The sequence below is a fragment of the Paramisgurnus dabryanus genome, chromosome 13, assembly GCF_030506205.2.
Source record: "Paramisgurnus dabryanus chromosome 13, PD_genome_1.1, whole genome shotgun sequence".
Classification (NCBI taxonomy): domain Eukaryota; kingdom Metazoa; phylum Chordata; class Actinopteri; order Cypriniformes; family Cobitidae; genus Paramisgurnus; species Paramisgurnus dabryanus.
In genome coordinates this window covers 23896168-23910109 of record NC_133349.1, presented here as the reverse complement: position 1 = coordinate 23910109, position 13942 = coordinate 23896168, and the positions used below count along the sequence as shown (strand labels likewise).

The 13942-nt window shown below is 36.2% G+C and overlaps 1 protein-coding gene across 2 annotated transcripts; it reads left to right on the top strand.

The window, feature by feature from the left end:
- The first annotated feature begins 8578 nt into the window (after positions 1-8578).
- On the top strand, positions 8579-13093 carry uts2r3 (urotensin-2 receptor 3). Of its 2 annotated transcripts, none has more exons than XM_073811722.1 (2): positions 8579-8849; positions 10865-13093. In XM_073811722.1, exon 2 carries the CDS (start codon positions 10965-10967, stop codon positions 12111-12113), a length of 1149 nt encoding a protein of 382 aa, XP_073667823.1. In that variant the 5' UTR covers positions 8579-8849; positions 10865-10964; the 3' UTR covers positions 12114-13093. The 2 variants fall into 2 exon arrangements, with proteins under 2 accessions (XP_073667823.1, XP_065102227.2); XM_065246155.2 differs by having other exon boundaries at positions 10862-13093.
- Positions 13094-13942: the final 849 nt, after the last annotated feature.

The window sequence follows — 13942 nt, the reverse complement described above, 5'->3', positions numbered from 1 at the left end:
GAGAGAGAGAGAGAGAGAGAGTTTTAACAAGGCTTTACCATCATTAAAAATCCACACAAACAATCCACATAACCATACACATTGCAAACATACATAAAAGAAAAAACAAGTAAACAAAACAACAACAAAAGAAAAGAATGGATAAAAACCAGCTCCATAATTTGGTTCTTTTAGTATCGCTGTGGCACCTTTATTTTTAAGAGTGTAGTTGTGAGAGAGTGATTAGTTATTTATATGTTCAATAATATTGTACATATTTTATTGATGACTAATAAATTATGAAATTGTGTTATGGTTAACAAATTTCTTAGTTTTATGGAAAACTGTTTTATGACGCTTTTCAGCCATGACTGACAGGTGGTTATGAATTAGGATTAAAATAATTAAATATGGTGGTGAAGGCAAACTTCCTATAATTTATAAAATAGTAAAGTCTTGTTTTGGTGAGGTAGCACACAGTAACCACTAGAGGGCAGTAGGTTTCTCTTATATCAGACTTTAAATTGTTGTAAAAGTCTTTCAGCAGACATCGAGCCTTTAGCAGTTGAGCTGTAACAGATTTCGACAGCCTGCACAGTCCGCTTTGAAAAAGTGTCTCATTATATAAGCGTACATATAAACTCACATGCTGATTTTTATGCTGGTACTTTGTCTGGCTATACTACTGTAAGACCCAAAACGAGTTAAAGAGGGGAAAGTGTCATTAAATGTGAAAGAATGTGCGGTTTTATAATAAATGGTTCTGTTAAGTTTTATAAGATATTGTAAAATTGGCCTTAATAGTAATGTCCATTCATGCAGCTTTATTTGCCCATTTATAATATAAACATGCACTGTGATGTTTATTAGCCATATTAACTTTAAGATATTTTGGTTTATTGTTTTTGGATTGGATTGGAGAAATACATTTTTCAAAATGTAGTATATTTGTACGCTTTAATTTTCAAGAAACCAATTAATTATTCCATTGGAAAGCTTCTGGATTGATTTCAATGTCAATTCTATATCAAATTAAATTTTTTTTTTGCTATAATTACTTTACTAATCATTATGGCTATTTAATAGAATAATTGTGATGTCACAATGCTACTTTTTACATTGAAATGGGCATGAAACTAAGAATCTTTATACAGTATGATGTCTGTGTTCTGTGTGTGCTGATGTATAATGATGTCAGACATTGGCACAAAGATTTCTCCTACAGCATGCTCCTAATGATGAAATTTCAATATATTCTTATAAAACAACCAATTAATAAATAAGACTTTCCAGTCTTCAAGAAAGACCATTTACAGAAATACATAACATATAGCATGTACAGTAACTCTGGTCGTTCTTGGAAAGCACAACTGGCAACATTCATGGAAACTAGGGATTATATCATTGAACTTTCTGACTGAATGCAGAGTTAATCCTGTGCTACCTTCGGCACATACAGTATGTTCAGTGTGGTCCTCGAATGAGATAAACATCCAGCTGAACGCATGCCAATCTCCACTGGCGTCTGATTCGCTCGCTCTGCCTTGGGTTGCCAGATCCATAAAATGCAAAACTGAATGTCAGATTCAGAGTCAGGGTTTGTCTTTAGCTCAGACGTCATTCTTGCAGTGAAAGATGCTTCCAAAAATGCACAATTTAAAATCAAAGAGACACAAACTGCAATAGCATTGGTATTGAAATTCGGACAGTGAACATGTTTAGGAATAAAATAAGTTTAGTAAAAAGACCTGCAGAGTTTGCTTGCCTTTGTGTGTGTGGAAAAATGCTTGCAAGGTAACAGCAAAAAAAAAGTGTAAAGATTTTCAATGCATTTAATTTTGGTGCAAGTCGATTATTAAATAAACTGTATGTCGGATGAACATCAGTTCTCTGTCATCATTACAGAGGGCTACTGAAAGTGACGTGAATATAAACATCAGCACCAGAGACAGAGGATCAATATTTCATCTTGAACTCCACTAATCAGTCTGCGGAGAAACAAACCATTTGTTACACGCAAAAATGTCCGCCCATTTAATTAAATCTGCTGTATGGAGCAGTCAAACAAGTGGGCAATCTGTCAATGGGCAGACGAGCACCGGAGAATTAATTAACATAATGTAAGCAAAGCACAAGGGCGGTTTAAAGCCATTTAAAGGGTCTGTGATTATTTATGTCGTGGTACCATAATCAGATTGTTTGGTTCGAAACCCCCGCACAGTGGCACAGCACTGAAACACACACACGCCTGAGCCGGGGGTCTCTGTGGGGATGGGCAAGTGTGTCTGAACCCTTTGATGTTATGGGAGACACTTTTGGGAAGGGCAAGACCTTAAGATTAAGGCATTAGGACTACCACACACCATGAAATCTGATGTGTTAATCTGCATAGAGACCGGGCAGCAGTGCCAAGAAATGAAGATGATGGGGCTGTTCTTCCAGATATTATTTATGAGGGGTTGAACACAAAAACTGATCAAATGTGAAATTGTCTGCTAAACAATGCAAATGTATGTACATGTAAATGAAAGAGGAAATATTTACCTCAAGGAAGGTATGTAAATCATGCATGCCTTTAAATATACAATTTGCTAATAAAAAATTGCAAATTTTTGCTATTCAGAATTTTCCTAAAAATTTCCTTATACAGTTTTTTTAGTCTTTAATGTCTCTGATGTCTGTTCTGAAATGCACATGTAAAGTTGCTTTGCAATAATTGCGAAAGTGCTACAGAAAAACATTTGAATTTAAGTGAATTGATCAATGACTTTGGTTCGGTAAACCTGAGATTAGACAGGCATACATTTCCATTCTGGTCCAAGCAGGTTTATTGCTGGTTTGAATCAGCAAAGCTGTGTTGTTCACCAGCAAAAATAACTCAACAATCTTAAAATAAAGGTTGCTTAAGGGTTCTTTGTCAGGTGATTTTTTTTTAAAGAAGCTAACAAAATCTTTCTGTTGCACAGAAAGGGTTTTGTACACTTTTAAAAATAAAGGTGATTCAAAAGTTCTTCACATGCAGTGACGCTAGAACAACTATTTTTGGTTCTTCAAAGAGCCATTTAGTAATTATTGCATTCTATATAATTATTTTATTCTTACGTATTTGTAATCTGAAGAACCATTATTCACTACAATGGACCTTTTGTGAATGGTTCTTAATGGTTCTTTATGGAACCATTTAGCAAAAAAAAAAAAAATTCTATGGCATCGTGACGCACCTTTATTTTTAAGAGTGTAGTGGAAAATGTTCTTTAGACTATAAAAAGAAATAAGGTTCTTTTGGGAACCAAAAATGGTTCTTCTATGGCAGACCACCTATATTTTAATGTTTTATGAAGCTCTTTGAATGTGACTTATTGAGAAGACAAGCTAGTTAAAGACATCTGGTGAGGACACCAATATCCCAACATCCCATGCTGGAGACCAGCATCCAAAATAAACACGCAGGGCTTTCCTAAATAAAGTACTATTGATGTTTGTTTTAATATCAACCAGTGGCTTGCTCCTGCTGAGAGATGTTTACGTTTCAGTACAATTTATACATTTAAGAGATGTTGTACGTAATATTACTGTTTTTTTGTGTGACAACTAAACAAGTTAAAGAAAATGAATAACCATTTTTGCAGTGCCAAAAAAGCTACAATTCAATCATTCCCTCTTTGTCATTGTTTCATTATTTCTTAGACATAGATGTATTTTTGTTTATCAGGTTGTTTGTTCTGTTTTGTATTTATCAGTCGGGCTTGTCTCCTTTAGTGACACAACAGACAAACTTGCTGTCTCTTTCTTTATGCCCCTGTGTTGACCGTCACTCTTTCTATTAATTTCCCTGATCTCTCTCTCCCTCTCTCTCTCTCTCTTTCCTTTGCCTATTTTGGCAGGCCTGTGCCAGGTATTTGTTGAAATTCCACACACCCTGCGGGGAGAGGTATGTTGCCCTTCTTTTCGTCTTGGCCCCGGTGCCTGTCTCTGTCCATCTTGTGTTCTCAAATATACAGCACATGCCTGGGACACGCTAAGCCCGGATCACCGCTCTAAATCCAGCAGACTTCACATAAGAGTTAGAAAACCGTTTAGACCAACAGAGCAGCAGCTGAGAAGAGATTACCAGTCTAATGCTGCCCCAACAGATATAATGAACATGATTTAAGAAGTCTTTTGTCTCACACTGTTTGCACTATAGGTTGCACACATGCACTATGAAGTGTCCTTAGCTATGTGTTGTTTTGAAGTACACTGTCAGGCAAAATAGTAAAAAATGGTCCCTAGCTGTTACTGAGGAAAAACAGGTTAAAAATGTCTAAATATATGCTACAGACATTTTGAGGTATGCACTAGGTGCAAAGGTGTAATTTTTACCGCCCGAGTGACAGCTACTCTCTAAAAAATGTTAAAAAGAAAGGAACCTAACCCACTTCAACCCCAAAAGCTTTTTGCACTTAAATATTTAAGTTTGATCAACTAGGATTTACAAGTAATTTATACAACTGTATTCACTGGTGATGAGTTGCTGTAACTTATAAAATTAAGTTGACATAACTAAAGCAAATTCAACTTGATTTAATAAGTTACAACAACTTTTCACTGTTTTTCACTGTCTAAACTTACATATTTAACTGCAAAATATTTTTTACAATGTGGGTTGTTTTGATCCATTGTTTAGTCAAATATAAACATTTTCTGGGTTAATTTAACCCAACGGATGAGTTTGTCGCTTTTTTATATATATTTAAAATAATCTTGGTTGAAATTAAGCAATTAAGCTGCTTGGCTTGAATTTAAAGGGGACATTTCACAAGACTTTTTAAAGATGTCAAATAAATCTTTCGTGTCCCCAGAGTACGTATGCGAAGTTTTAGCTCAAAATACCATAAAGAGAATTTATAGCATGTTAAAATGGCCACTTTGTAGATTTGATGAAAAAAATGTGTTGTTTTTGGGTGTGTCCTTTAAAAATGCAAATGAGCTGATCTGTGTACTAAATGCCAGTGTTGTGGTTGGATAGTGATGATTAAGGGGCTGTATTATCCCCTTCTGACATCACAAGGGGAGCCAAATTTCAATGAGCTATTTTTTCACATGCTTGCAGAGAACTAAGTTACTAAGGTTGATCTTTTTCACATTTTCTAGGTTGATAGAAGCACTGAGGACCCAATTATAGCACTTAAACATGGAAAAAGTCAGATTTTCATAATATGTCCCCTTTAAAGAAACAGTTCCCCCCCAAAAATTAATTTCCATTTGACAATTCTGTCATTTACATATTGTCATGTTCTTCCAAATCTATAGTGTTACTTTTTCTTTCTTTCTTTCTTTCTTTCTTGGGTAGAAACCCAGCCTTTCCTCGTGAAATTTGTACATATTTTACAAGCTGGCGTATGAATTTGTATGAAGTGAATTATACAAACGCATATTATTATTAAAAAGCAATAATGAAACCCCACCTTTAAAGGAAAACACCACCGTTTTTCAATATTTTACTATGTTCTTACCTCAACTTAGACAGATTAATACATACCTATCTTTATTCAATGCATGCACTTTTAATCTTAGTACAGCGCCTCGTGAATGTGTTAGCATTTAGCCTAGCCCCATTCATTCCTATGGCTCCAAACAGTGGTGAATTTAGAAGCCACCAAACACTTCCATGTTTTCCCTATTTAAAGACTGTTACATGAGTAGTTACACGAGTAAGTATGGTGGCACAAAATATAACTTTTGTTTGGAGCCATAGGAATGTATGGGGCTAGGCTAAATGCCAACACATTCAAGAACCGCTGTATACAAAGGTTAAAAGTGCACGCATTGAAAAAAAAATAGATATGTATTAATTAATCTAAGTTGAGGTAAGAACATAGTAAAATATTGAAAAACTGTGGTGTTTTCCTTTAACCCCAACGGCAAAAGCAAATCATACAAAACGTATGAAAATCATACAACTTAGTATGAATTTGCCACCTCATCAAATATGTATAATTGCTATGAGATTGTGTTGAAAACCTCTGTGCACCTGTTCTCATTCACAATACACTTTAAATCCACACATCAAATCATCTCAATTAATGGACTGGATACACAAATAAGATTTTGTAGCTTGGGAAAAGGGGAAGATTGTCAGACTAATGTCTGTTCAGCATACAGAACTGTCATTTGTCTTCAAAAGACATGAAATATAGCCTTATGAAATATAGGCGCCACTTTTATAAGAGTTTGTTTTCCATTTATGGAGTTCTTTTTGTGCTTCATGGATAAAACCTCTAAATTTTTAGTGCTTTTTTTAACTTTGAGAGTTACACCATCTCATACCTACAGTCCATAAAATGAACATTGACCAATGGAAATGTGGTTGCGCTCAAATGCAATTCATACTTGACAAGATAGTGTAGCCTATTATTACCAGATGCATTTTTGATTGATCATAGCAATAATGTTACAATATCCGTTTACACTGATTTTTTCACAAAAATTCTTTCTGAATATTTCTGAGTCTCTGATACTTTCAGTTGAACTCATTTTACTTACTGTGGTCACCGCAAAACAAAAACGCATTGAAAGTATTGAAACCAGGATACTGATTCATTAAGCAGATTCAGTATATTATGAACCAGCCACTGAGTCCTGGGATCATGTGGTCAACTTCACACATACACTCCACTTACTTCATTGATTAGATGTGTTTGAGTGTTGATGGTATCGGGTGTTCAGTGCTGGTGTTAAGTTGTGTGTGTGTTGGCTGGAGTGTGTTGAATGCGCAGATATGTGTGTGTTGTCCTTGGCGTTTCTTGAGTAGATGTGTGTGTTGGCACAATGGTGAGAGGCAGAATATGGTGTCAATAGCTCATGAGAAGACAGGATTATAACTTCTTTTGCTCTCTGTCTGTCTCTTTCTCTCATTCTGTCTCTCTATTTCTGTCTGATTTTCTTACTGGTTGGTAAGATAAACTGTGGTGCTTTCGTCTCATGAGTCATCTATATTTCACAGGAAAGAAAGAGTGTGCAAATTTATCCAGGTCCTTCAAAGATCTACAAACCTCCTTAAGTTCAGGATTGTTTTTAAAATGACTGAAATAATGTATAAATAGATACATTTAGGCTAAAGTTCAATAAGGATGTGAAGGTACTCACAATCATTTTTGTATTGGTCATTTGTTCTATTCATGGCTAATTCGATTAATATGTGTTCAACCACATTCGTACATTTTTGTACGATTTGCCTTTTGTCCCTGTGACGTAACGTTATGGGAAGGGATTTCGTTATTGTTCTTTTTTATGATAACCATATGATTAACTTCATATAAATTCATACGATTTAGCCAACTTGTACAAATTCTCGTGAGATCAGGCTAAATATTTTTTACTTCTGCCTGCTCTTACCAGTTAAAGTGATAGTCAACATTCACTCACCCTAATGTTGTTACAAACCTGTATTAATTTCTTTGTTCTGCTGAACACAAAGGAAGATATTTTGAGAAATCTTTGTAACCAAACCTTTTTGGAGCACCATCGACTTCCATTTTTTTCCTATGGAAGTCAATGGTGCTTCTGTTTCCTGCTTCATTACATAATTTTCTTTTGTGTTCAGCAGAACAAATGCATATATACAGGTTTGTAACAACACAAGGCTGAGTAAATAATGCCAGATTTTTTAGTTTTGTGTGAACTATCCCTTTAACCGCGTAGCATTCCTGAAAAAGGCTAAAAAATGCCTAAAAAGGACAATAATTGTACCTGCTATGTTGATTGTATCTTAAAAGGGTTTAGATCATTTGAATAACAAGAATCTCAGCTTTTCAGAGATATGTGACACGTTTAGCATTGTGTTTTTGAGTTGTTATAGGCTATTTGATGGAAGTGTTCCTCCCACGGTACATTGGAACTTTAAGGGGTTTTAAGAGTCCAACCAGATTTTACAATTTAAAGTATTTAGACTGGGGATCTAAGCATATTTTATTAGATGATATATGCTAGATATCCACATCATATATCTTTTTACTTTTGCATGACTAAGGAGGTGAAAATGTCTTTGAAACATTTCCTCTCCATTAATGGTTATGTGTTGTAAGCGAGCCATAGCATATTTCATGCGAATGGTCTTCATTGCTTCAGCTGTGGCTTGGATTGGGGTACGTATCAAAGCTTCATCCAAAATATTTCATGCATGATTCAGTCCCAAATAAAGGTTTTAATAACGTGTATTCATTTGTCTTGGGTACCTGCATAACTAAAACCCTTTCATGGCCTTTCACAAGTTTGCTGTTGTAATTCTTATAATTCACCTTGTGAAATCCAAGTATTGTAACTTCAATGGTTAATGGACACAATTATTCTTCTATGCTATTACTGTATTGCATTTGGCAAAACTTTGTGCACTGACTTTGTGCTCATAAATACGTAATGGGCAGCAGGGATCTAAATACAGGAGAAAGGTTAATGATAACAACATGATCACCACAAAGAATGTCTTAGAGATTTAAACATTTAATCATGGTCAGACCAGTGGCAATGGGATCAATTGACTCCCTCCAAGATTATTCATAATAATGTGGGTCTTTGTTAAAGACACCCTTTTTTCTCAAGTGTTTCAGCACAACTCTCTTCATCCCTCCCATCATTTGCTTCTGACAACATACTGTATGAGTAAGGGGAGTGGACTGTCTGAGAGATATTCACAGCAGACTTAACTTTCTTTAAGTCTGCCCTGATAGAGGATCATTATTACCTCTACAACGACGTCTTGATGTATCACATATCATAATTTTTTTATAAAGGACACGGTTTGAATATGATATTTTCACTTTCGTCTCGGCGGTTTAAAGTGTGGATATGTCGACATACGGATCATGCCATCCCAGAAGACGCTGTTAACGGTAAGACAATTTGTATATGGTAATATAAAATTAAATTGTACCGTCATAATTTCAATTTTGCTTTATATTTATCGAACAAATTCTGTTTTAGTGACGAACAAAATAAATATTCGCTTCATGTTAATTGTCGTTCGTTTAATTGCTGTCAGATATTTTAATACTATTATGCGTAAACATACTTTTTTCTGTCATAATATAACTCACAAAGCTAGCTTAAATCTGCGATGTTTAAAATAGAGAAACCGGGCTAAAAATAATTTAATTCAACTGTACAAATCATAATTTAACATTTCATAAACATTGATTTTCTTCAAAAAAGAAAACTACAAAAATTACATGTTGAGAGAATGTATCCATTGACCTTGAATATATATATTGAAATACGTAATAGCTACGCATTGATTTATATTTTATTAGACTTTTTCGTTAAGCTTTTGGTTTTATGTATCTCGTTGGTTTATTGAGTAAACAATGATTTAAACGAGCTACACTACAATGAATATTTAGAAATATAAATTAAAACGATTAATAAATTAATGAAATCATGAGAAAGCCATACAGAACTGCTTTAATAAACGGGCTGTGTCAATCTATTAAGAAAGATGTTATTTAAAGCAGCCGGTGAAATGGACGCGGCGGGATACTGCCATGTGCCAGTGCTCCGTTTAAGCAGCAGCTCGTAGCAGCGTCTCTCTCTCTCTCTCAGGGTCACCATGTGCCACTTAAATTCTTTCCCGTAAGTGTCGGTGTGCCCCCCGGCCGGGCTTTGATCTCCTCAGCCGTCATAATGATCAAGAACAAGAGTGCAGAAGTGTCACGCTTTATCACGCCATTTACATTTATGACGTCAATTAATTCAAACGTCATTATGCATTAGGTAAATTAGTAACGATTATGATTTACACATTCTGATGTAAACATTTACATTTGGATTTTAATCATTTTACTGATTATTAAAAAAAAAGAAAACGTTACAAACTTAAAAGCAGAAATTTTGCAAGAAAATAAAAAATGTTAGCCTAATAAAAAATTATTTTGTACAATTTAATGAAACTAGATTTAATGCCAAAACTAGGGAAATATATCTATAATAATTAAAAGGATATATTGTGATTATAGTCTGGGTTTCTAACCGACATTTTTATCTGTGAATTATAGGATTGGGACAGGGTAAAGGAATTTCGTAAATTTGAGATGGGAAGGTGCGCTACAGTAAATATTTTGATGATGCGTAAAGCACCTGTGTAGACTTGAGACCGATGTATGGAAATTATTAAGATTCACTTCATAATAATTTACAAATTATATTCGCAAATCCTACAAAAACTTTAACAGTAGTGCAGTTCAAGTTTAATTAATAGGCCATTTTTTTATTTGTTCTATTAGATCAATTGATAGAGCATTGCTTTGCAGCGGGAAAGGTCATAGGTTCGTATCCTACTTACACTGTCAGAAATAAAGGTACAAAACTGTACCTTTTCTGTCACTGTGGCTGTACCCTAAGTTTCCGTTTAGTACCTTTACAAGAATACAAAACAGAATACAATTTTGGGTAGATTACCGTACCTTTAGGACCTACATTGTTAGAAAAAAGTCAAAATATGTACCCTAGCTGTCAGTGGGGCAGCACCCTTTAAAAAGGTATTTGCATGGACCATTACAGATATGTAAACATTTAGTACCAATATGTACCTTTGAGATACTAATATGTATTTTTGAGGTACTAATAAGCTCTCTTTGGTCCCAGTATGTACTTCTGAGGTACTAAAATGAAATGTGCAAAGCTGTACTTTTAGAAAGGGTACAGCCCCAGTGACAGAAAAGGTACAGTTTTGTACCTTTATTTCTGACAGTGTAGCATGCCCTTTAAGTCACTTTGAAAAAAAGTGTGTGCTAAATGCATAAATGTAAATATTAAATTAAAACAAATCCAAAAAAATCTATGCAATGTTAGGAGAAAACTGTACTAATCAACTACTTGTCTTTCCCTGTTTTTTTATCACTCATTAAAGCAGTGCTCTGAAAGCTCTTCTAACCCGGATCCTCTAAAAACCCTCTGAAGCTATCGTCCTCCTTCTCTCAAAGGAAATCTGCTCATCCTGGGACTCAGGACAAATGGACATCTCTGGTTCAACTTCCCTTTCCTCCTCCCCTTCTCCTTCCATCACGTTTCCTGTTCTCCATAATCTCTCAGTTCCCTCTTCGTCTCCCTCTCTCTCTCCATCCCCAAGTGTAGCATCCACTGCTCTCTTCTGCCTTTTCCTATCCCTCCTATCCCTGCTGGGAATTCTGGGAAACCTGTACACTCTATGGCTCCTCATTCGCCGCCACAGGATGTCGAGAAGGCGGCATACAGCTCCATGTTGTTACACCCTCTCGTGCCTCAGCCCCTCTTCCCCTTCTTTTTCTCCTTCCTCCTCTCCCACCTCATCCTCCTCCTCTTCCTCCCTGCACTTGCAGGTTCTGAGTCTAGCTTTAGCGGACTTGGTGTACCTGTCCACTGCCCCTTTTATCGTGTATGACAGCCTGGCGTCTGACTGGGCCTTTGGTGAACTTGGCTGTCGGCTCCTGCTCAGTTTGGACCTGCTCACCATGCACGCGAGCATCTTCACCCTCACGGCCATGAGTCTGGACCGGTATCGAGCCGTTGCCGATCCGTTGCAAGCCTCCTCCACGCCTTCTTCCGGATTGCTGAGAGTAGCTTTGGCCTGGGGCTTTGCCGTAGCTCTCAGTTTGCCCATGATGATCTCCTTGCACCTTGAAGATGGAGAGAACCAAGAGGGAAAATTGTGCGTGCCTGCCTGGGATGAGCAGAGCTCCAAAGCTTACCTCAGTGTGCTCTTCTGCACCAGTATCCTAGGGCCAGGACTGGCCATCGGAGCTTTGTATGCGGCCTTGGGGAGACTGTATTGGGTATCCCAGACTCAGCCGGCTTGGGCAGGGGGTGGTAATGCCTACCCGCCTCGTGCACCTCGCCCCAAAGTCCTTCTCCTCATCTTGGGCATTGTAATGACGTTCTGGGCATGCTTTCTTCCATTTTGGATCTGGCAGCTTCTTCCACTGTACCGTCCGGATGTGCTGCGTGCCGTGCCAGTGGGCACGCAGGTGACTGTTAATCGTATCCTCACAGGGTTGACTTACGGAAACTCATGTGTGAATCCGTTCTTCTATACACTGCTGACGGGCAAACGCAGACGGACGAGCAGGAAGATGATAAGTGCAGCTGCCCCACTTTGCCATAAGGGCAGCTCGGATCCGCAATAACAATTGTTTTGTCCACCAACAGTCTACAAAGCCCATGAACAATGTGACTGTGGACAGATATCTTTATTACATATTAGCTTGGTGCTTAAGGGTTACCGTTTATAGCTTTATACATGTATATATAGCAATACTGTCTTTCTGTCTAATTTGATAATACATATGGGTGGTTTCCCGGACAGGGATTAGACTAGTCCTAAACTAAAATAACTGTAAGAGCTGTCCAAACTGAAAACATCTTGCACTGACATATTTTAAAATACATCAGTAGGCCTACCTTTTGTTTTGCCTAAAAATGCACAGAAGTAATGTTTTTAGTAAGGCATTTTTGTTAAAACTTGTTTATATTTCCTAATTAAACAAAGGCCTAGTTCTGGTTTAAACTAATCAATGTCCAGGAAACCACCTCACAGTATTATATGACAGATTGGATATAATCTATGTACTATTACAGCCCCTGCAAACCAAAATGAAATGCAAAGACATTCTAAGAGATGAATGCTTATGGAAATATTTATGAAAGGTATAACTTTTGACATGGATATCAAAATCTTAAACCTGGCTTTAAAATTATCGGACTATGACGTGTGAAACATCTGTTTTCCTGGTCAAAAAAGGCAACTTGAAAGGGACAAAACAAGCCCTGCCAGCATTTATGATTTGCCCCAGGATATTCAAACAGCAGGTGTGAAGCATTTAACTACCAAATTGGTTTATTAGTCTAAGTGCAAAGAAGAAATTACATAGTATAGATTTGGCTCAAAGCTAAAGGACGTGTCAGAGTTTGCTCTGCTGAAGAGGATAAATCACATCCGTCACCAAGCCAGGAAAAACAATCTGCCGTTCTCCAATAGGACATTACGCTTTGCATAATGTACTTTATCAGACTCGTCTCAAACATTCTTTTGCTGCAATCCTGACATCTTTGCAAATGGCACCTTATATTAATTATTTGCCTTTTGTTATTAAACTCTGATGCCTGATTCTATGTTTTTTATTGGATAAATTGTAATCTGGAAAAAAGTGAAATCTGAACCACTCCCTAAAATGTTTTTTCACGAATAATGAGTTTTTAACACATTCACTCTTAAGCATAATTTAAAGAAATTTGCATCTACACTGCAAAAAAATGCCACATTTTTTGTCAAAACAACATATAGTTTTATGTTACTCTAACTTAACAAATTAAGTAAAACAATTTCAACTTGTTTTTATGAGTTATGTCAGCTTATCACAGGTCAAAAGCTGTCACTGGTAAGGTACCCTTTAAAAATGTCCTAATATGCATAATTTAGATACAGATTTATATTTAGTACCGATATTTTGAAGCAGTGTTGGGGGTAACGCATTACAAGTAATGCGCATTACGTATTAATATTACTTAATATTCTGAAGTAACGAGTAAAGTAACGCATTACTATATAAATGTACACATTAATATTTGAGTTACTTTTTAAAAAAAAGTAATGCAAGTTACTTTTCAGTTTAATTAATTCAATTTAAAAATAAAATAATGTACTGAATTAAACTGAACATATTAATGTAGCATTACGCACTCTGTGCACCTGCGGGAACATTTTGAGTCAGAAACAGAGATGGCAGGCCAGAGCTTGACATTTTTGCGATCATAAAAAACACCTGCAAGGCCTGAAAGAGATCAAGCCTCAGCCAAGTAAGAAAAAGTAACGCAAAAGTAACGTAAGCATTACTTTCCATGAAAAGTAACTAAGTAACGCAATTAGTTACTTTTTTTGGGAGTAACTTAATATTGTAATGCATTACTTTTAAAAGTAACTTTCCCCAACACTGCTAAGTAATATGCAATCGTTGGT